We start from the raw sequence: 21,702 nt of genomic DNA, 5'->3' as shown, positions 1-21,702 counted from the left end.
ACATTTTTCTCTCTCAAATGACTAAAGCATACTGGAGATAGAAACCATTGGATGGGCAGATGAAAAGTAGCCCTTAACCCACTCCCCAAAGGTCATTGTAAGCCAGCCCTCCAAGACGTTTCTAGTAGGAAACTGACTTTTTCCTCTGGTGGGATTTGCAGGGTATACTCTCTCCTCTCCTCTCCTCTCACCCTCAGTTCCACTTGATGTGATCCACCCTGAAGCTGTAAAGGGTCTCATCCCAAAATAACAAAGAAAAATGACTCGACGTGTAGATGTCTATGCTTAGGGACTGGTAGTCTATCCTTGAGGACTTGGTAGCCCAAGTGCTACATGCTATTTTATCAACCAAACTCCCCTTCAATCATGGCCTCTCAGTCTGTGGCCATGAAGAGGGGAACCAAGGAAAAAGCGATCTTCTGGGGGAAAAAAGGTTGTTGCTGTTGTTGTTGTTGTTGTTCTCCTCCTCCTCCTCCTCCTCCTCCTCTTCCTTCTCCTCCTCCTCTTCTCCTCCTTCCTCTTCCTCCTCCTCCTTTCTTTTTTTTCCTCCTCCTTCTTCTCCTCCTCTTCCTCCCCTCCTCTTCCTCCCCTCCTTCTCCTCCTCCTCCTCCCTCCTCCTTTTCCTCCTCCTCTCCCTCCTCCTCCTCCTCCTCCTCCTCCTCCTTCTTCTTCTTCTTCTTCTTCTTCACTTCAACTTTCCTGTTTCCATCTTTTTTCCTGTATAACATATTTATTAAATACCTAGACATGCAAGAATTTTTCTGTGCCACAAAACCTTATTAGTTTAGTACTATCATTATTCCCATTGTATAATGAGAAGCCCAAATCACCACACTGGTTTGAAGCAGGGCAGAATCTGTTCTCACAGTCTTCTTCCCAGCCAGTGTAGAAGACAGACTCTGAAATCTCCTTTTGTATTTCTGTCCAACTATGTCTTAATTACTACTGGTGCTGAGGGTGGGAAATGCCTTGACAAAAGCAACATGGGGAAGAAAGATTTTTCTCTAAGCTCACATTTTAAGATTCCTTATGGTGGGAAGTCCTGGAGGTAGAAGTTTAAGGCAATTGGTCATGTTGCATCCCCAGTTAGGAAACAGAGAATAGTGACTGCTCTGTTCCACTGGCTTTCTCTTTTTAATCCAGTACAGGATCCAAGCCTAGGGAATGGTGTTGCCCACTTCCATCTCAAGTAATCTAATCAGGGTAGTTCTTCACCGGCATGGCCAGAAGTTTGTCTCCTTCATCTTGTCAAGTGGCATTATTAACCATCACAGCATGCCAAAAGACCCATTTCTTTCAGGAAGCTGGTGTTGTCTAACTGTTAAAAAAAAAAACATAACTGCATTGATTCCTACAATGGTCCAAAAATTCTCAATTTTACCTGTATTTCCAGAGGCATATTAGTTTGTTTCACCAATTTTTCTGTAGATATTTTTTATAGTTTACACAATGATACATGCCTTTGGAGCTTAATTGAACACTCAAGAGAAATGAAAAACAATGGGCTTCAGTAAAAGACATATTATACTGAGGAAAACCATTACCAAGTGTTGCAATCAACTTAATCTGAAAAACAAGAGTGAGAGTCCGACACTGGTGTGAGAAATCAGGTTGTCATGTTCCCCTTCGATGAGATGAGCATCAACATGGCCTTCCAGGATGCTACCTCATCTAAGCTCCCTCCATAAAGGAGTTTGCCCGGTTTGGAGCACTGACTGGTGGGTCCTTAGAATTGACAGCTTCCATTGCTTCTACAGTATGGCTCCACCTTCACCTTAAGAGCCCATACTTTGGTCCCACACTTAATGACAACCTTAGCGTCTTGGTTTACACCAGCATCCTTTCTGTCACCACAGAGCTTGCCTCAGGTCTCTGGGCCAGGAGACACCACTCCTCTCAGACCATTCCTGGATACTCGGAGGTTCTCATTTAGATGGACATGCCTTTCTTGTGCCTGTCTTTGCTTTTATGCATATCAGAGCTGCTGTTCTTAGAGGCTTCCAGGAGAAATGAAGGCAGCAGTAGGTACCCATGTATGTGTCCTGCGATGCCAATGATGCTAATGGAGAAGGCATGTGCCCTGGTGCATTTTCATAAAGGAACAGGATTCCTGAAAGCATGTGAAGGTAGAGGGCCAAAGGTACAAGGCTGTGTACTTGTGGGTAACGACATCCTGGGGACCTTCCCGACCTGACTCATCTTCCTCCTCCTCCTTCCACACCAGTAGGCAGGGGCCCCTGACTGTGGTGTTCTGTGGCTGAAGCTCTGACCATATCACAAATTTCTTGGTGGCAATTCACACTTGCTAAGTAGGCTTGGCCTTCCTTATTCATCTCTAGCCTTGCTGCTCCTGTATCAGTCCTGCCACCTCCACCAAGCTGCTCTTTGCCTTACAGATTTGTCTCGCTCCACACAGTGAAGCTAAAACTCAGAATGAGATTCACCTTGGTCCTTAAACGCCCTCGCCGTGTACTCTGATTTGTGACGGAAACTGAAAGTGGTCCTGTTGGCTGCTTGAAGGAGAAGGGTTTCAAGTTAACGAGACAAAAAGGGGGTTGTCTACAAGTGCTGTTGATTCCCGCTGGTGGCTACCTCAACACAGAGTAGTCCAGAGACATGTGTTTTACCCTAAGTACTGATTTAGATACTCTGGGACAGGAGGGTTTTTTGGGGGGCATTAACTGGCCTTTCCCATCTAGGGCTTCCACATCAGCATTTTCAACCAACCGTTGATGGAGAAAAGTGCATCCTATCGGACAAGCGAGCTCCCTGTCATTTTCTAAATAACACAGGATAGCAACCATTTACATTTTATTAGGTATTTCAAGTGATCTTAGATGCTCCTCCAACAGTGCAATGAGTTAGTGCGCCTTACTTAACACAGCAGTATGTATGCATGGAAGCGATACCCAAGGTGTGACATAGCGTAATTGATCCAGCAATGCCTGGTCCTTTTTGAGAGGAGGACCATGGCTTCTATTTAGCACTGCACCATTAGAATTTGAGCATTGTGGGTCATGGTGCATGATAGAGGCTCTGAAACCATTTACCCTCCCATGCAAAGGAAAGGCTATGCTTATGAAAAAGCTTATTTTCCCCTGAGCTTTTATCTATCTAATATCTGTCTGTCTATCTATCTATCTGTCTGTCTGTCTGTCTGTCTATGTACCTATCTACCTACCAACCTATCATCCTCATAAAGAAAGGTATAGATCTGTCTTTTTCTCTATTTGAAGGAAAGGAGAGAGATAGGAGACATGGAAGCTCTATTTGAAGAGGAAGCAAATAGAAACACAGACATAGAAACTTTTCTTGGAGAACTTGGCAGAAGTGCATCTTCTAGTTAAAAGGATGTGCAGTAAGCAGCACCATTTATTATTTTAATATGTAAATATTTTATAGATACAACAACCTCCTCTCTCTGAAGAAGCCTCTATTTAAGGTCACAAAGAACTCATTTCTCCCAAAGGATCCTCATGGAAGTTTTTTTTTTTTAAGGAACAAAACTTGAGGCTGGAATAGGGGTGTGAGGGCTCACCCCTCTTTCAGGAATCAGCGGGTCTCGCAAGTGAAGGCTGAGAAGCTACTTCTGTCTCTTTGGTACATCGGAATTCATGTCAGGCAGAAGCCAAGGAGAGAATAATAACATTACGTAGGATAATTACTTATATGTCAAATCCCAAATCAATCATACCTGCTCAGCATGTGTTTACCTCACTCCTACAAACGGTGTCTTCTCCCTAAGCCCTGCACCCAGGAGCTATTTCTGGACCTAATTGCAGATTACCTTGTCATCTTTAATTGTGAGTTTTGTCCAGTATCCTTTTCCCCCACCCCGAAGATTTTCAGTAAATAACCTTGACAGTTGATGGATTCCCTGGGGGGAAAATATGGAGTTAAATATTTACTCCGCCTTGCTCCACTAAAGAAAGATCCAGAAGAAATTAGCTTAGTTAGCACAAGAAAAAATTGGTTTCTTATCTCTTATGAATAAAAGAGGAATTTTAGGAAACGGCTCATTGGATAAAAATGCTGCACAAAGGTGAGGTTCAATTCAGGTCTGCAGTACCCATACAGTAACGAATTTAGAGAACTGGGCATAATTCCAGCCTGGGAATAGAGACCGCTTGAACCTAGGGGTTCAGTGGCTAGCCAGTCACTGGCCAAAACAGTGGGTTTCAGGTTCCGTGAATACTAATAATAATGTAGAGAGCAATAGGAGGAAGATACTGAGATCCCACCTCTGGATTCCACATGTACATACCAAGATGAGTGCACAAGCAAACACACACACACACACATACATGCACACATACACACACACACACACACACACACACACACACACACTCACACACTCATGCACACTTCAATCCTGACTGGAAAAGATTAAGTACAATTCTGTAGGAGACTTCGGAGTGTGTGAAACGTTTGTACATACAAGATCTTATCTATTCTCCAAAGACCCTTGTGAGGATTAAATATACTCTTTGCTCTTACACAGTCTGAAGTTTACAAACAGTCAATTGTTCCCCTTTACCTAAATGGAGATCAGAGAGGGGAAGTCGCTCACCAAGGTTCACACAGTACATAACTGATGAGTTGGGAAGCTGGAGGCAGAGTTGGAATGAAGGAGATCCTGAATCCTTTCCTTTGCAATGAATGGCTTTACTGTTTGGAAACAATGATACCAAATACCTTTAAAGCTTTAAATGACACCCCAAAACAGTCCGGTACTTGGTAAGACTCAGTTATTCCAAAGAGACAAGAGCTGCTCAGGATATAATTTTGAAAAATCTTTGAGCCTGAGAGCTTTGGTTTGCACAGTTACTCACCCATACTGCACCATAGCCTATGATCAGGTTAAAGAAAGTCGGTTTTGATAGTCTGAGTCATAGTTCCAATTTCTAATAAAATTCTTACGTGGCCGCAGATGCTGTCTTCCAGCTTTGAACCTTGAGTCTCGTGCTCATTTGCATGTCTGGTTTAGATCATGTCTGGGATCCCTTGAAGGCTGACACAGAGCCTGCCATCCACTCTGTGATGGAGTGGGAATGGATTCTGGTACCAAAACTAGGGCCATTTTTCTCGAATACTTGTCTATAAGATTCCGCTACCCGCTTACCTGCCAACCGGATCTAAACAGTGTAGACTCCTTTAGTTTGACCTCACCTGTCCACTTCTCCTGTGATGACTCCAAAGACGTGTCCTTCTGTGGAACCCACTTGAGCTTTTTAGCTCTCTGTCAAAGGGCCAGTCTCAGAAACTGTTGGTATTTGATGTTTCTTCATTAGAATAGTCGTCTTAAGTCACGGATGGGAAAATCAGCCCGACTAAGTGGAAATCAGCAAACAGTCAAGGAGATGTTGTAGCGCTTTTAAATGTCACTATCCTCCAACATCAACCCACTCCCACCAAATGTGAGCTAACAAAATGGAACTGGTTGTCCCGACAGACGTCACTATCAGGATAGGACAATCCAAGTACTTTTCAGAGGGGAATTATGAAGAGCTCACAAGAGCTCCATTTTAATCTTATTGGACAGTTCAAATCATTGCTCAAACTCTACGTTTTCAGTGAGGCCTTCCTACCCAGCCCTGCCTGCTCCCTCTCCAGGCTTGCTATGCTCCATCACATTCAGCAGCCCCTTCTAAGCTACTGCACAGTTTACTATTTGTTTTGAATTAAGCTCCACAGAAGAAGGGTGTTTGCATTGCCAGAGATGTATTCTAGGCACATACCTGGGTCTGGCAACAGGGCAGGCATTCAATAAAACTTTGTTGAATCAATAATGTGTGGTAGGATATGTCCACTAAGCCCAATAAGCTGGTACTGGGCTGGCCCAAGAACCAGTTTGGGGAAGGGTCAGATATGACTAAGGCCCGGTGCCTCTGCTACAGAGAGACTCATCTAGCTAGGGAGGTACCATACTTGACACTGGATGGTTGAGCAGACAAGGACAGTAAACACGAAACAAGTGGTGACTCATGATCCGAAGGACTTGGAAGGAAGTGTGCAAAGGTTGAAGTGTGATGCAGGATCCAATTGCCCATGGAAAAGGAAGACATCATGTAGGCAGCGTGGATTCTGTGTGCAGGGCCAGAGGGCAATCATAAACAACTCTTCATTGCCTAAATGAGTGGTTGTTTTCCATTTTTCTCTTAGACAGAATCCTCTTAAACCTGACATCCATCTGACCAAAGAAGTATGTGACTGAGTCGTGCCTACTATAGCCCCGTGTGGAGGGGAATTTCGGCAAATACCCAAGTCAGCTAGTCAATCTGAATTCCTCTTCCACATACGACTCAAAGCCCCACTTTGAGGCCTTATCAAAATAAACAGTCTATTTAGACATCTGTGCCATTTGGACAGAGAGAGCCCACAAGGCAGACGGAGTGAAAGAAGAACCCAGGCTGGGCAGGATGCCTTGCAGGAAGGTGGCAAGACTGTGCCCAGAATCCGTGCCTCTTACTTTGTCAGACTTTTTGTATTTTGGAGCTGCCTGCTTCTTTCCAGCATTTTCCTCATGAATCTTCTTTTTTCCCCCTGCACGGAGAACGTCTTAAACACTACCTCCATTGTGCTCCGTGCAGTTGGGGCTGGTCCTGAGGCTGAGGTGCTGTTTGAATTCCAGGACAAGATCCTTGAGAAAAGGAAACTTGAGCCAGGATGTTTTCTCTTGCTTCTTGGAGTTCCAAGCTAGAGCAAAGGATTCCCTTTTCAACTTCCTCTTCCCGCAGTCTTGAGGGATGCCAGGATCCTCTGTAGCTCTGTGGAACAAAAATACCACTGGAGAGGAGGTTGGACGAGCTTCAGTGAATGGATCAAATGAGGTGGGGGATTCATCCTGAGCCTCAGGACCGACTAAACAGGAACCTGAGTAGTCCACAGTCATGGGAGAAGCAAAAGGTCCCAGCCACTGCCCATCTCCATCTTCTGAGATCATGTTTAAAACCAGGGTTCAGGATGGTCCACTGCTTTCTTTGGGATAAATTCACATCTTGGGATAACCGTTCCAGGGCACCAGGTTAGAGGTGATCCCTTGGGACCCTTGGGCTTCTCTTCCTTCCCAAGGCCTTCCTGAATGAGCTTTACGGCCTCCTTTTATTGTAGAGGTAGGGGCAAGGTGGGACAGACATCTACAGGCCATGTACGAAGTTCCCATTTATGGAAAGTACAGTTGATCCCCACAGCAGGTCTATACAATTTATTATCCTGCTTTGTAGAGAAGCAGAGTTGAAGTTCAAAAAGATAAAGTAACCTGAGCAAGGGACTCAGATGAATAGGAACAGAGCTGGGATTAGATCCCAGGGTCTTGTACAGCCACTGAAATCCCAATTAGGCCCTAGCAAAGAAAAAAGGGGGGGCACCTCCCAGGACAGAGTCCTAAACTCTATTTAGACTGCTCATTTTCCAGGTAAGTTGCTTTCGCCCTGGATTTAAAGTAGGACCCAGGCCAGTAAGTAGGTCACATAAGAGCAGGTCAGGACTGATGTGAACAGGAGTGTAACAGAGAGGAGGGGCTGTTCCAGAGTTATGAACTGGGGCCTTAGAAAGCATAGTCAGCTTTTGCAGGAGGTGCTCAGCCCAAAGGAGAGTCCAAATCAGAGAATCCCAGTCAGGTTGGTACTCAGAAAAGTCCATACCTTTACAGAGATAGAACCCACTAGGCACACGAGACCTCAGATAGAGAATTCACTGAGAGGATCATATAGGCACAGGCCCTGGGACATCTAACTGTCCCCAAACCAAGACGATGCCTTACTTATTGGTTTCACTGAGATTGGCAAGCAGGCCCAGGTTTTGCCAGCATAAACGGCACAGACGCTGCTGGCCTGCACAGCGAAAACCAGAAATTCCATGAGAAGTTTCAAGAAAGTGCATCTTTTTCCACCAAGAATCGAGAGCAGGGCCCGGTGTAGTGAGGGTCTGAAAGAGAGGCTTCTGTGTGTTGCTGATGGCTGCCGATGAGGTCATGACAGGAGAGAGCTGTGTCTAGGCTGATGCACCTGGGTCTTGGACAGTCGACTGGAGGCATCAGTAGAAAACAAGGTATTTCCAGAGACGAAGGCCATATTTCCAGGAGCAGTTTAACACTGGTGTGACTATGCCATGGTCACAGCCAGCCTTCCCCTTCCAACAGGGCGAAGAGCTCATATTACTCTACCCTAGGAGGCTGTCTTGGAATCTAAGAGACCATTTAGTGTCGCATTCAGCCACACTGAGCATTGCATAATGGAGAAACTGTTCAGGGCGCCGTAGATGGGAAGCAGAATTATCCACAATGGCTGGCAAAGCCCAGAATCCCCGGCATGAGGCCCAGGTCTCTTTGCTTTGGCGAAAACTGACCTCAGGACTGCCTGAAACCAGAAACCGTGGGCAAAGCCCACTAGTGGCTGCTCAGCAAAGGAATCACAATAGGATTTGTCATCTTACTACCCCTTAAAGCCAGGGGGTGTCAGCCTTCCCTGAAGCAGAAAGAGAGTTTGTCAGAATTAGGGCATAATTTTCTGCTGATAAAGCCATCTGCCACCACAGAGAAGGTCTAAGAGCATCACCTCGGGGGCTGGCCTTGACCGTGACATTTTCGACACCAAGTCTTTGGCCACCTCAAACTTTTCTTCTCTGAAGCCAGATGTAGCTGTCAGGATGCGGACTCCATGTACCACATGTGGGGGCGTCTGTATGTGTGCACTTGGCTGCTTGGAGCCACCACAGCCCTCGGGAGAACTCTGCAGTAGTTGGCATTGACCGTAGCCAGGCAGCTTCTGGTTCTGGAGCCAAGAGTGGCTGTAGGAATTTGTGCAGCAGGCTTGCTCCCTTTTCTCCCGCGTTTCCGTGTTGCTTACAGATATGTCTGTCAGTGTGTCTGGTACTAGAGCCAACCTCATTGTCAGGCTTTCATTTGGGGGGGGCATTTAATAGGAGAAAACAGAGTCCCTCATTTTAGTGATCACGTTGCCTTATGGCCAATGGAACCAGTTCTGATAAATGCCATTCTGCTTATATTTGCCCCCATATAAATATCAGAATGTACTTTCACAAACTAAGATGCTGATGACCACCCAAAAATGACACAGTATTATGGGACCACCATCCTATGTGCTGTCCCCTGTTGATCCAGGCACATAAATGAGTGGTATCCAGCTCCTGACCTCCCTGAAGGGACAATAGGTGGCTTGCTGCCAGTCAGTGTTGACATAGTCTGTCATCCCTATCATCATAACTAGCTACAGTCCCAGTTCAAGAAGAGAGTCTTGGATTCTTTTCTGCTAGCGGACAGCAACAGGGACTGCGTGCATTTAACAAGAAGGAGACACGACTGATCCCATTCATTCGTTCACATGTACTTACTGCATGTTTACCATGTGCGGGGCACTGTTCTCAGTGTTGTTACCACAGGCTCCAAACCATAACAGCTCCCTGCTTGAGGACCTGGCATCCATGTGTGGAATACAAACAAACTGGCCAACACGGTTCTGCTCCAGGTGTTTTTCGGATGAGAGACAACAGCACAGGGTTCTCAACCCTGATGATAATTTTCCTCCTAAAACCTGAGTCACACTGGTCCTTGTGCTAAGTGTTGACTTGACCGTTTCACTTCAGCTCCAAAGGTCTCCAGTGCTTTGAGCATCCAAGGCAGCTAGATGCTCTTGAACTTGGGCTTTCTCATCTTCCTGCCTCAACCTCAAAACACCGGTTTTTAATTTCAGCCTCGCAGGAAGGAGACGTCCCCTGCACCACAGCTCCTTTGCGGTGCATTCACTAACTTGTATTGTAAATGGGGCCTGGCACTGCTTTGCAGATTGAGGGGCCAGGGAAAGGACTTCTGCACAGATAGAGGGGCTGATGGGAGAGGAGTCTGTGTTCTTCATGTCTGATTACACTAACAGGACCACACATCGGCTGAAGATGCCGGCTGATGGCATGGCCATTTATTGCCCAGGGAACTTCAGAATGACAGTGCTGCAAGGCTGGTTTGCGGAGCAGCTTCTCTGTCTATATCACGTCTGTCTCCACCTGTGTTAGGATGGAATGGTAGAGTTGGAATCCCCAGGCTTCACCACAAAATAGGCTTGTGGGAGCATCTCCCTGCGAAGTCAGCAGCCCTGATCCCTGAGCTCTACTGAATCTTAGACTGAAAGTAAAATGTTAGAAAAGAAGGGCTGACAGGCTCTACCCCAAGCTTGAACTTCAAAACATGATTGCTCGCCTAGAGTTACCAAAGAATCCGGTGACTGCCTAGGGAACTAATTCCTACATTCTGAAACTGTCATAAACCTGCTCTTCCCTGAGAGCTAGAACAAAATAATAGAAGAAAAGGAGACAAGAAGTTGACAGTAACCATAGCCACGCCCTGAGTGAGCTATAAAGTTGGTTGTCCTGAGGAGTTATGGACCAGATTTCACCAAGGATAAGAGCTTTCTGAGGCGAGTGTAGCTTGAAAACTTTAAGGCAGATTTTACAAGTGCTCTAGACTTCAGATGGTGCACACCAACTCCTGGAGCTTAGTGGCTTCCCGTCCTTTTGACTTACTCTCCTGGCTAGTTTTATGCCAACTTGACATAAGCTAGAGTCATCTGAAAAGAGGAAACCTCAGTTGAGAAAGCTGTAAGGCTTTATCTTAACTAGTGATCCATGGAGGATGGGTCACTCCCATTGTAGGTGGTGCCATCCCTAGATTGATGGTCCTGTTGTTCTACGGGAAAGCAGGCTGTGCAAGCCATGGCAAGCCAGCCAGTAAGCAGCACTCCTTCATTGTCTTTGCATCAGCTCCTGCCTCCAGGTTTCCTGTTCTAGTTCCTGTCCTGACTTCCTTCAGTGATGGACCTGTTACCTAGAAGTAGAAGCAGAAACAAACCCTTTCTTCCCCCAAGTTGTTTTGATCCTGGTGTTTCACAGCAGCAGTAATAATCCTAAGACACTTAACATTTATTACTTTCCAGTTTATCCCCTTCTGTTCTGTCCTTACAAAATGACCTCCGCTCCTTAGGTCCCTGTGCTTTCCACACAGCACCTGGACTGCCTGAGTCTTTGCTCTCTGTTTTCCTGGAGTCACTACATTGGGAACCTCCCTTGGCCCTATTGTTTGAATAATGAAGGCCCTTAAGATGCTAGCTTAGTTCTCACAAGGTCCTGAATGGCCACTCAGCCCTTCCTTTCTTGTCCTTTTCTTCTCTCCCTCTACATCCCCATATATCAGCCATGACCACAGCACCACCCACTAAGGTACCCAAAGCTACTTACCTTCCCCTCCTTCATCTCCAATCGTCACTGACACCTCAACCATGTCTTTCGCACATGGTCACAATACCTGGTGATCTTACAGACTTCACAATGTCTAAATTCAGGGACTTTGTTTTATATAACTGACTTCTCCAGGACATGCACACAACACTGTTCAGAATGTTGATTTCAAATAATTGACAGGAGACGGACTGAACATCATGTTCCAAAACTTAGCTTGCTCTCCGTTGCTTGAGTCTTATTCTAAAGCTGACTGTACCCCGTGGAACACCACAGGCCCTCTCAGAACGTGTTCATAAAGCTACCTACCTCATTCCAAGCTCAGCACCAAGTTAGTTGACTTACCATTCATTCATTTATTTTTTAACAAGAAAAATCTGTTTTCATGAATAAAGAAAATAATAGGTCAAAAATAAAAACATGCAACTTAGAGGAGTTGAGTTATGTCTCCTTGTCCTGTTCCCTGCCTCCCTCTCCAGCCTGACCCCTCCCCCTCCCCCATGCTCTGTTTTGCTTTTTGTGCCAATTGCTGAACACTATAATTTTAAAAACTGAACTAACTTTTCCAGACCCATGAGGAATGTGCATGTGCACGTGGATTTTTCCACAAGGGCACTTCCTGTCTTTTGGTTTGTCTTAGCCAGTGATAGTAAAGCCAGGCAATCAGAAGCATCCGTCCATCCATCCATCCATCCATCCATCTGTCCATCTGTCCATCCGTCCATCCATCCACCCATCTTCCCAGCCCTTCCTTATTCTAATTTGTTTGAGAGGTTCACGGCGGGCCAAAGGGGACGGTTTGTGTTTTACTCTCTCAGACAGTTGTTTGATGAGGTTTATGTTCCATTTGTTCAGATGGTTTTTATGGTTCCTTTGTTGTTCAGGGAAAGACTTTGAAAGTCATAATTCTGTATCCTTAGCTCTTCTGGTAGGCCTGTGCCATGTCTCAATGGGTTTCTCACAATGAGAAAGGAAATGAGTGTTTCCAGGCAGTTACTTAAGTAGTTTCTGAACATGGTTGTGGAACAGAAAAGCTGAGTCAAAGTTCAGGGTCCAGGGTTGGGGATTTAGCTCAGTAGTAGAGCGCTTGCCTAGGAAGCGCAAGGCCCTGGGTTCGGTCCCCAGCTCCGAAAAAAAGAACCAAAGGAAAAAAAAATTCAGGGTCCACATAGTGCCGGCCTCTCCTAGCTGAAAGCTCTCTGTCGATTCATTCCCTGATCAGGCCTGGTCCTCAACACATTTCTAGCCTTTCCTCTCTGTGTGTAGTTATCAGACACCACCCCTTTCCTGCCTACAGAAATGTCTGAGAGCCTTGGTCAGCCCACAGTGTGGTCAAACTTATAAATGTCATTCCATAGCACCAGGGTCATGAGGTATGCGAGGCTGGAGTTGGCTTTGCAGGAATGTCATGGGCCTGGACTTTGAGATGGACCTTCATCCAGATACTACCCCTTAGAGCTTCAGCCCTGCCCAACATCCTTGCATTGTTGAAGAGGTTTTTTTTTTCCCTTGAATTATGGTAATTTAAATTTTTAGAAAATCTTATAAGGTAGCTCACAAGTGTTCTCACTTGACCATTAGCATAACTCCCAGAAGGTAGATAATTCACATATAATTTCACTTCCACAAGGATCAGGGAAGGTCTGTGAGTCATCCCACATCTCACAACAAATAACCACAGGGATAGAGTTTGAGTCAGCCCTCCAACTTCAAGTTCAGGATTCTTCCTACTGCTCCAGCTCCCAGATTAGACAAATAAGACATTAGAGTTAAGGTTCCTCAGGGAAGACTATGCTTCAGGAATTTAGTGGTGCTTAGCAAGTTACTGCTGAAATAAATTTAACTTCCTCTGATCACCAAGAGAGCAGTGTCATATAACCTTCCTGCAGAACAGACAAAGCTGATGTGTCCTTTGTTCTTTCTCGTAGACCCTTCTTATGACTCTGTCAGGAGAGGGGGATGGAGCAACAATATGAACTCCGGCATCAACAAAAGTAAGCAAATAGGAAAAGACTTTTGGGGGAATAAAATGTTTCCTGAGAGCCGGAAGTTGGGAAGTGGGTGCAGGGTCCTAAGACACACACTAAGAGCAAGCATTGTTCTTCATGGTGTCTGACTAGATATCAATGTGAATTTGCAGGGGCTGCTCAGACTTTTGAGGTTTATTTGTATTTATTTATTTATTTTGCTATATTATGTGCACTTGGTTTTAGAAGTCATAAAGTCTGAAGGTTTCTTGGGACAAGTTGATTTATAAAAGAAAAGTGACCGATGTAGATTTGGTTATTTCAGCCAGGACGATGAATTTCTAGGTCATATATTCTCCATGTGACAAGGCTTAGTCATGCCAGTTTCCCTAGCCCCAGTTAGAGAGACTGACACGAAAGATAACCCATGAATTGTTATGCGTCACAGACATTAATTTGCCTTACAATGATCAGTTGATCAGTTGACGACTTGTTGAAATCCACCCATCTTTAATTAAGGGGCAATGAAGGAGAGCGAGGCACTCTTCAACCAGCATGTCCACCTTTCTGTCTCCAAGAAGTAAACTGCAGGGAAAGGAGGGGGAGTAAGGGAGATTATGTTAATAATGAGGTTGTGTTCCTATTTGTTCACTCCGCACGCAGCACATAGCTCTGTGAGTCTCACAAAGATGAGCCAGGCAAGGACCAGCTATTTAGGCAAGAGACAGAAATCACAGATACACATGACTCTCTTCATCCGGGCTGTGTGACGGAGTATCTGTGCTACCATTTGAGTTAGCGCTACACAAACAGGCCATGTTTTGGTCTAGGGAGCAGGGGAAGACAGGCAAGCCTGGAGAAGTAGTCGGGGTGGTACGTCTGGTTGTGAGGAACCCAGGTTTCTGGAGTTTAGGATGGATGGTGGACCAAAGATAAGAAAGGGATGGTGAATGACACTATGAAGACAGACCCCAGAGCTTTAGTTGTAAGAAGGCATTGAGTGCTGAACAATACAAGGGGTCAGTTTGAAGACAGAAGCGTGAGTGTTCGTCACACCCAGCCACAGATCACACAAAAAGCAGCATGCATTCAAAATTGAAGAAGCCAGAGAGGCAAATTTGAGAAACCTTGAAGGGGGCTCTCACAAAACACAGTGACATACAACAGGTGGTCTTTGCTCAAATGTCACTTCCTTAGGAGAGACCTTTGTAAAGATCCTATTTCTTCCCTTATCTATTTGTGTGGGGATACAGTATAGACATGTACCCAGGCATATACACAGAGACCAAAGTAAAACATTGGGTATCCTGCTTTATCACTCTCCATCTGGTCCCTTAGAGACAAAGTCTCTTACTAAACCCTGGAGTTCACCGTTTGTCAGCTAGCCTTGCTGTCCAGCAAGCCTCAGCAATCTTCTTGTCTGTGCCAATACCTCCCCAGTCCCAGGACATGTCATGTCACAAATGTGCACAGCCACATCAAGCTTTTACACATGGGTGCTTAGGATCTCAGCCCATGTCCTCATACAGCAAACAGTCTTAGCCATGGAGCCATCTCGAAGCTCAAGGTCCTTCATTTCAAAGGAATGGTACAACCCCATATCAGCAGACATTATTCAGTGTTGTCCCTTCTGTTAAAATGTAACTTCACTGCTAACTCTCCTGCCTGGAGATCAGTGCCAACATATCGGTATGACAAGTATTCATGAATAAAAAGTGTCCATGAGTCCGTGAAAGTGCGTACACATACTCTCCTTCCAGGGAGTTATGTGACAGGGACATTTTCCTGTCACTGAAGAAAACCTGATTACCACCTTTCCTTTATTTCTCCACAGGTCCTCCCCTTGGAGGAGCACAGAGCATGGGCAAGAACACTGAGCAACGGCCCCAGCCAGGTATGTGACTCAGTCTGTAGCCTCTCCCTTGTGTGCTATACAGCTGTGGAGTTAGTCAGTGGTAGACCGGAACTGTACAGTTGGCCGTCCATATCTGTGGCTTTTATGCCTGGGAATTTAACCAACCACAGACCAGTAATGCTCAGGAGAGAATCTCCATCTGCACTGAATGTGGACAGACTTGGTTTCTCGTCCTCACTGTTCCTTCGACAATACAGTACAGCTATTGGCATAGCATCTGTATCTTGTTGGTAATCTAGGGATGATTTAAGGAATATGGATTGATAGGCATAGATTATCTATAAATACCCTATTTTATGTAAAGGACTTGAGAAGACACAATTTTTTTCCCCATCTTTATTAACTTGAGTATTTCTTATTTACATTTCAATTGTTACTCCCCTTCCCAGTTTCCGGGCCAACATCCCCCTAATCCCTTCCCCTCCCCTTCTATATGGGCTTCCCCTCCCCATCCTCCCCCCATTACCGCCCTCCCCCCCAACAATCACGTTCACTGGGGGTTCAGTCTTGGCAGGACCAAGGGCTTCCCCTTCCATTGGTGCTCTTACTAGGATATTCATTGCTACCTGTGAGGTTGGAGCCCAGGGTCAGTCCATGTAGCGTCTTTGAATAGTGAGAAGCCACAAATTTAACATCCTTGACAGACCTTAGAACAAACACACCAAGAGGCAACTCTAGTTCACACATCGTCTCTTCTTTCAGAGAGATTATCTGAGAAATAAGCAGCAAGTCCTGGAACCAGGGGGTGGGGGGGATCCATTAAAAGGCACTTACAACTGAAACAGTGCAATACCTTATTTCATAGGAGAAGAAAGCAGAGACTCAGATGGGTGAAAGGATTTGCTGAAAGACAAGCAGAGTCCCCACTTCTTCTCCAGGCATTTTACACTCCTAAACCACACAGGAATGCCCTTGTCTAGCGAATACTAAGTTAAGACAAGTGCTCTTCTTTTGAAGCTATGGACCTGTAGAGCCTTAATAAAGAAATGACTTAGGGACTGCAGACTATAATACCCTCCGTGGCATGACCTCCTATGATGGGCTGCCCTTGTCCCTGCCCAACTCCAGCCAGGCCCTGCCCCCAACTCCCGGTTCCACCTCTGCTCCTGCTTGCATGCTTCCAACAAACAGGAAGTTGACAACCTACCTTGACATAATGCTTTTCTGAGTCAGAGTCCTCTGTTCAGCTACCCCTCTGGCCACTTGTCTTCTGGGGAAAGGTCCCGCAGAAGGACCCTACACAGAGCTGAAGACAGCCATTCTACTCAGCTCCACTGTCTTAATTAAGACCCTGAATTAAGATCTGAACAAGCTATTTGCTTTGGGGTGGGCGAACATGGTTCTCCATTTCCACTCAAAAATATAGAAAGAGAAATTGCATGAAAGGGTGAAATTCAAGTGAGAACTGAGTTGGGTCGAGCAAATTTTAAAGGAGTTCCAACAACAACAACAAAATTTAATACCTGCCCCAACAATTTCAGTTTCATTAAAATAAATATTAAAATTTAGTAAAAAGAGAGAGAGAGAGAGAGAGAGAGAGAGAGAGAGAGAGAGAGAGACCAGAAGGCTTCAAGAACTGTTCAAATTAATTCTTTTTAATTTGATAATAATTACTATTATAATTGAAAAAGAGGCAGTGCTTTTAGAAAGTAGTGATTTCATAGCTGAAATATAAATCCTGGTTAGTGTTGACATTTTCAAGCCTAGAATCACAGAGAGTTTTGGTAAAAGGGCCAGCAGCCCAACACACTCTTCGGGGCTGAGAAAACAAATACCCAGAGGTTGTCCAAACCATGATTTAGTTCATGGCATAGCTGGGATGAGAACCCAGGCTACCTGGTGGTTTTTTATAGTCCATCAGAAAACTCAGACATGTGTAATGTCTTCAGCATTAGAAAGAGCTATTAATGTCTAGTAATCACTGCGGAACCTTCTTTAAGACAGTTTAATAAGCCTCCTTCACTGCCTGGTTGAATTTAGCCAGATGCTTTTCAAACATGTGGGTGATTCGGTTGGGGGGGGGGTGGGCAGTGACAGCATAATCTAAAAGTTTAGGAACCAAATGTGAAGAAATGATTCTGTCGCTCTCCCATGTTGATTGGGCTGTAACTGTGATCAAGGTCTTGGATCAAGCTTTCCTACGGCCCTGAGATAAAAGTAGGAACCGTTGAGGTTTCCTTCATCTTGATGCTGCTGTCAAGTTTTTTGATGAGGAATGAAGCAAGCTTCTTTTTTTTCTTCTTCTTCTTTTAGATCCTTATCAGATCCTGGGGCCCACCAGCAGCCGCCTAGCAAACCCTGGTGAGTTAACTTTAACTCGCAAGCCTTTCTTTCCAGAACGTTCGCTATGTCTGTTAGAGGACAGAAACTTTACTCCTAAGGACAGATACCTGTCTGGAGGCTGCATGTGTTTCCTTAGTCAAATACTCAATTGTGCACACACAAGAGGCAGGGCCTATTAATGAGTAGCAGTGTCCACTGCTAGAAGATGTTTCTGGAGAACAAACATCTCTGCATAGAGACGTTCATGTTCGTGGCAAATGACTCAGATAGAAGTTCCCTGTGAGGGAAGATATTCTCACTTGTTCCTCATCTAGGGCTCATGGACAAATGTCCCCAAGTAGTGTGGTTTTGATGTGAGTGCTGTAGTTATACAGTCTTTGAAAAAAAAAAAAGTATGTCCCTAAAGACTTGCACACAAAGCGAACTTGACAAGGCGTTAAGGATTCGCTGTTAAAAAATAACTCTCAGATGTGCTCTTCTAAACCCAAACTGTGGAGATTGGGAGCTCAAGGCAACGAAAGCCAGGCCCACATACCTGCGGTACCTGGAGAACTTCAGGGTACACAAGCTGACTGGGCCTCCTCTTTAGCCAGACCGCTCTAGCTCAGACGAGCTGTCCAGCATCCCTCCTGTTACCCTCACCTCTGCCCACAGTCTTCTGGGTTGACTGAATACTGAGAGCCATGCCCTAGGAAACTGCCAGAGAACAGTGAACCCGAACTCCGTGAGGTCCTCTCTGCCACTCCCCACAGCCACCCCCAAGAGGTTCTGGGGTGCTTGGCACTCTTTAAGGCCAATGTTTAATAGCTTGAGGGATTTCAGTACTAAGCAGAGATTAGATAGTGACTCAGGTCTAGGTAGAAAAGTCTATGTAGACGAGGAGGGTCAAAAATCTTAAAAGGGTGTGGAGAATTGGCTTCCCTAAGATCATGACATCTTGTTGGGACAAAGCCAACATACATTACCAACCAGCCTTGGGGACAGTCAATCTTAAGATCTAACCTCACTTAATATGCTCATCTCGGTGGCAGCAGTAGGATGAGCAGCATGTAGTGTACCTTTCAAACTAGCTAGATGAGCGAACCAGCCTTTGATGAGCAAGCATTTGAAGTGATGGGCGTGTGACTTATCCCTCTGTGATCGTCAGTCACTAAGTGCACGTGTCAAAATATCACCCTATGCCCTGTAAACATGTACAACATTATATGCCCATTTCTGTTTTCTAAAGGAAAGCGTAAAGAAGGGTTGTCTCCATGAGATTCTGGCATAAGAGAAAATAGTTTCTTTTTGTTTGTTTGTTTGTTTGTTTGTTTGTTGTTTTTGTTTGGGCTTTGTTTTGTTTTCGGTGTTTTATTTCCAGACAAGTTTACTCTGTGTAACAGAACCCTGACTGTCTTGGACTCCTAGACCAAGGCTAGCCTCCAACTCAGAGAGATCCATTTGTCTGTGCTTCCCCAAGTTCTAGAATTGAAGGTGTGCGCCACCATGCCCAGCCAGTAAAGGCTTTGTTGTTTTGGGCTTTTTGTTGTTGTTGTTGTTGCTTTGTTTTGTTTCGGGAGAAAGGACAATAATTGTCATGTTTAAGAATCAGGACTGAGACTACTTCCTCCTGTTTCCTCCCTGACTGCAGGAAGTGGGCAGATCCAACTGTGGCAGTTTCTCCTGGAACTACTGTCTGACAGCGCCAATGCCAGCTGCATTACTTGGGAGGGGACCAACGGGGAATTCAAAATGACGGACCCTGATGAGGTGGCCAGGCGCTGGGGAGAGCGGAAGAGCAAGCCCAACATGAATTACGATAAGCTGAGCCGGGCCCTCCGATACTACTATGATAAAAACATTATGACCAAAGTGCATGGCAAAAGGTATGCCTACAAGTTTGACTTCCATGGCATTGCCCAAGCCCTGCAGCCACATCCAACAGAGACATCAATGTACAAGTATCCTTCTGACATCTCCTACATGCCTTCCTACCATGCCCATCAACAAAAGGTGAACTTTGTCCAGCCCCACCCATCCTCCATGCCTGTCACCTCCTCCAGCTTCTTTGGAGCAGCGTCACAATACTGGACCTCCCCCACTGCAGGGATCTACCCGAACCCCAGTGTACCCCGCCATCCTAACACCCACGTGCCTTCACACTTAGGCAGCTACTACTAGAACTTAACACCAGTTGGCCTTCTGGCTGAAGTTCCAGCCCTCACTTCTACTGGATATTCTGGACTCTAAAAGATGCTGTAGCTTTGAAGAGATAAGAAAACTGGATGTTCTTTCCTTTGGATAGAACCTTTGTACTTGTTCTTCTAAAAATGATTATGTGTATGTTTTTTTAAAAAAAAAGAACTTTTGCTTCCTCTACCTACAAAAGAAAAAAGAAAGAAAAAGAAAGAAAGAAAAAAAAAAAAGATCCTTCCATGGGCCAGTCCACCAATTTGGATTCTCAACCTCCTATCATTGAATGAGTTAAATATTTAGGTTACTGGAACCGGTTATACCATGATTCCGAGAATGGAGTATGCATTTTCTGTATTCTTCTTTTATGACCAAAGCAGTTTCTTATCAGCACACGGGTCTCATCCTTTTAGGATAATGAATCATGCATGGACTTGACCAGGGTTGGTCTGGTTTGAGGCTTTAGTAAAAATCAAGGTAGGATGTTTATAATCTTTTCTTAGGAGGACTTAATTCAGCGGATGGCAACTGGAACACCGGCTGGGAGGCTGGTGAAGTCCCTGCCCAACTGGAATTTAAAAGATGTGTGTGTATGTGTATATTTAAGAAGACATGACTATTACAAAATTCCTCCCAATGGGCCATATGCGCTTGGCTGACTGTTCTCTCCAGAAATAGTCAGAATATGAACCAAGAAAGTTTAACACAAACACAGACACTCCTGAAGGACAGTGGACTAAGTAACTTTTTGTTTTTGTTTTTGTGTTTTAGCGACAGTGAGTCCCAGGACTTTGAAAAGTCAGGGGGATTTCTAAACTCAGACAGATTCGCAAGCGCTGTGCGCTTGTCAGACCACCAGACCAAGGTCAACCAATCAGAAGGCAACTTAACTGTATAAATTATGCAGAGTTATTTTTCCTATATCTCACAGTATTAAAAAGATAAATAATTAAAAAGTTAAAGAGTGAATAAACGAGTTGACCTCGGTCACAAATGCAGTTTTACTATCAAATCAATCATTGTTATTTTTTTAAAGTATAATTTGTACATCTTTTGTCAATCTGTACATTTGGGCAATTTGTACGTTTTTATAGCTGGTCTCTCTCTCTCTTTTTTTTTAAATAAGCATAATGTGACTATTGATGAAAAGAAAACGGAGTGAAAAGTCACCAAGTTCTTAGGAAGAAAAGCCGTGATACAGTTATTTTAACGCGCATGCCCAAACGAGAGAAAAGATCCCTTTAGATCTACAATGCGTCAGAAATGTTTGTAAATAACAGAGCTGCAATAACCTGATAAGGACAGACAGACGTCTCCTCGTGCGCGCGAGGAGCTCTCCTGCTCTATATAGCAATATATTTTTAGACGTGAGAATATATATAATTTTGCAGGTAATCGTGACTTTTTAAACGATATTAAGGGTTAAGCTGACAACTGTCCGATGCAGACTGAGTTGTAAAATAATTTGACCTGAATAAATTGTGCCTTCTTCCTTTTCTTCTTCTTTCAGAACTTGATGACATTGTTTTCTTACTGCCAGATCAAAGGCTTTTCCAGAGGGAAGTTGTCGTTGCGTTATTACTGGGATGTGTGTGTGTGTGTGTGTGTGTGTGTGTGTGTGTGTGTGTGTGTGTGTGTAAGAACATATGCCACGGCACACATTTAAAGGTCAGAAGGCAAATTTATAGATTAGTTCTCTCCTTCCACCTTAGTTTTTGAGGCAGAATCTCTCGATATTTCTCCCACCCTATGGACTTCAGGCCTGCTGACCCACAAGCTTCCCAACAGCTTTCCTAACTCCATCTCCCCTCTCACCAATGGGATTACAGGTGAATTCTTTCATGTCTGACTTTTTTATAGGTCCCAGGGATCAAACTCAGTCATCAGGCTTATAATACCATACACATATCCACTGAGGCATCTCACTGGCCCTGAGGGGGAAAAATCTCTTGCTCACTTCTTATACAAAGAATTCCTTCCTTATTTCTCTTAATTCCCCCCTTATTTCTCCCAAATGCACATGCTGCGGCACAGTGCAAGGCACAATATTAGTGAGTTTCACACGGTTGTTAACCAGGATGTTTTGAAGCTTCTCTAAGCCATAAAGATGTCTCTTTG

General features: G+C 44.8%; 1 protein-coding gene across 2 annotated transcripts in view; it reads left to right on the top strand.

Annotated features, from left to right (window-relative positions):
• Window positions 1-21,096, top strand: part of Fli1 (Fli-1 proto-oncogene, ETS transcription factor) — a 118,726-nt gene extending 97,630 nt beyond the window's left edge. For both annotated transcript variants that reach the window (XM_032910840.1, XM_032910841.1), the window contains exons 6-9: window positions 13,176-13,241; window positions 15,049-15,108; window positions 17,383-17,430; window positions 19,043-21,096. In XM_032910840.1, the coding sequence (XP_032766731.1) occupies window positions 13,176-13,241; window positions 15,049-15,108; window positions 17,383-17,430; window positions 19,043-19,572 (704 nt within the window). In that variant the 3' untranslated portion in view covers window positions 19,573-21,096. The remainder of the gene's footprint in view (window positions 1-13,175; window positions 13,242-15,048; window positions 15,109-17,382; window positions 17,431-19,042) is intronic.
• Window positions 21,097-21,702: the final 606 nt, after the last annotated feature.

This window comes from Rattus rattus, chromosome 8 (assembly GCF_011064425.1).
Source record: "Rattus rattus isolate New Zealand chromosome 8, Rrattus_CSIRO_v1, whole genome shotgun sequence".
Taxonomy (NCBI): Eukaryota; Metazoa; Chordata; class Mammalia; order Rodentia; family Muridae; genus Rattus; species Rattus rattus.
Note: the sequence above shows the minus strand (reverse complement) of the source record. Positions and strands in the feature narration are given on the sequence as shown.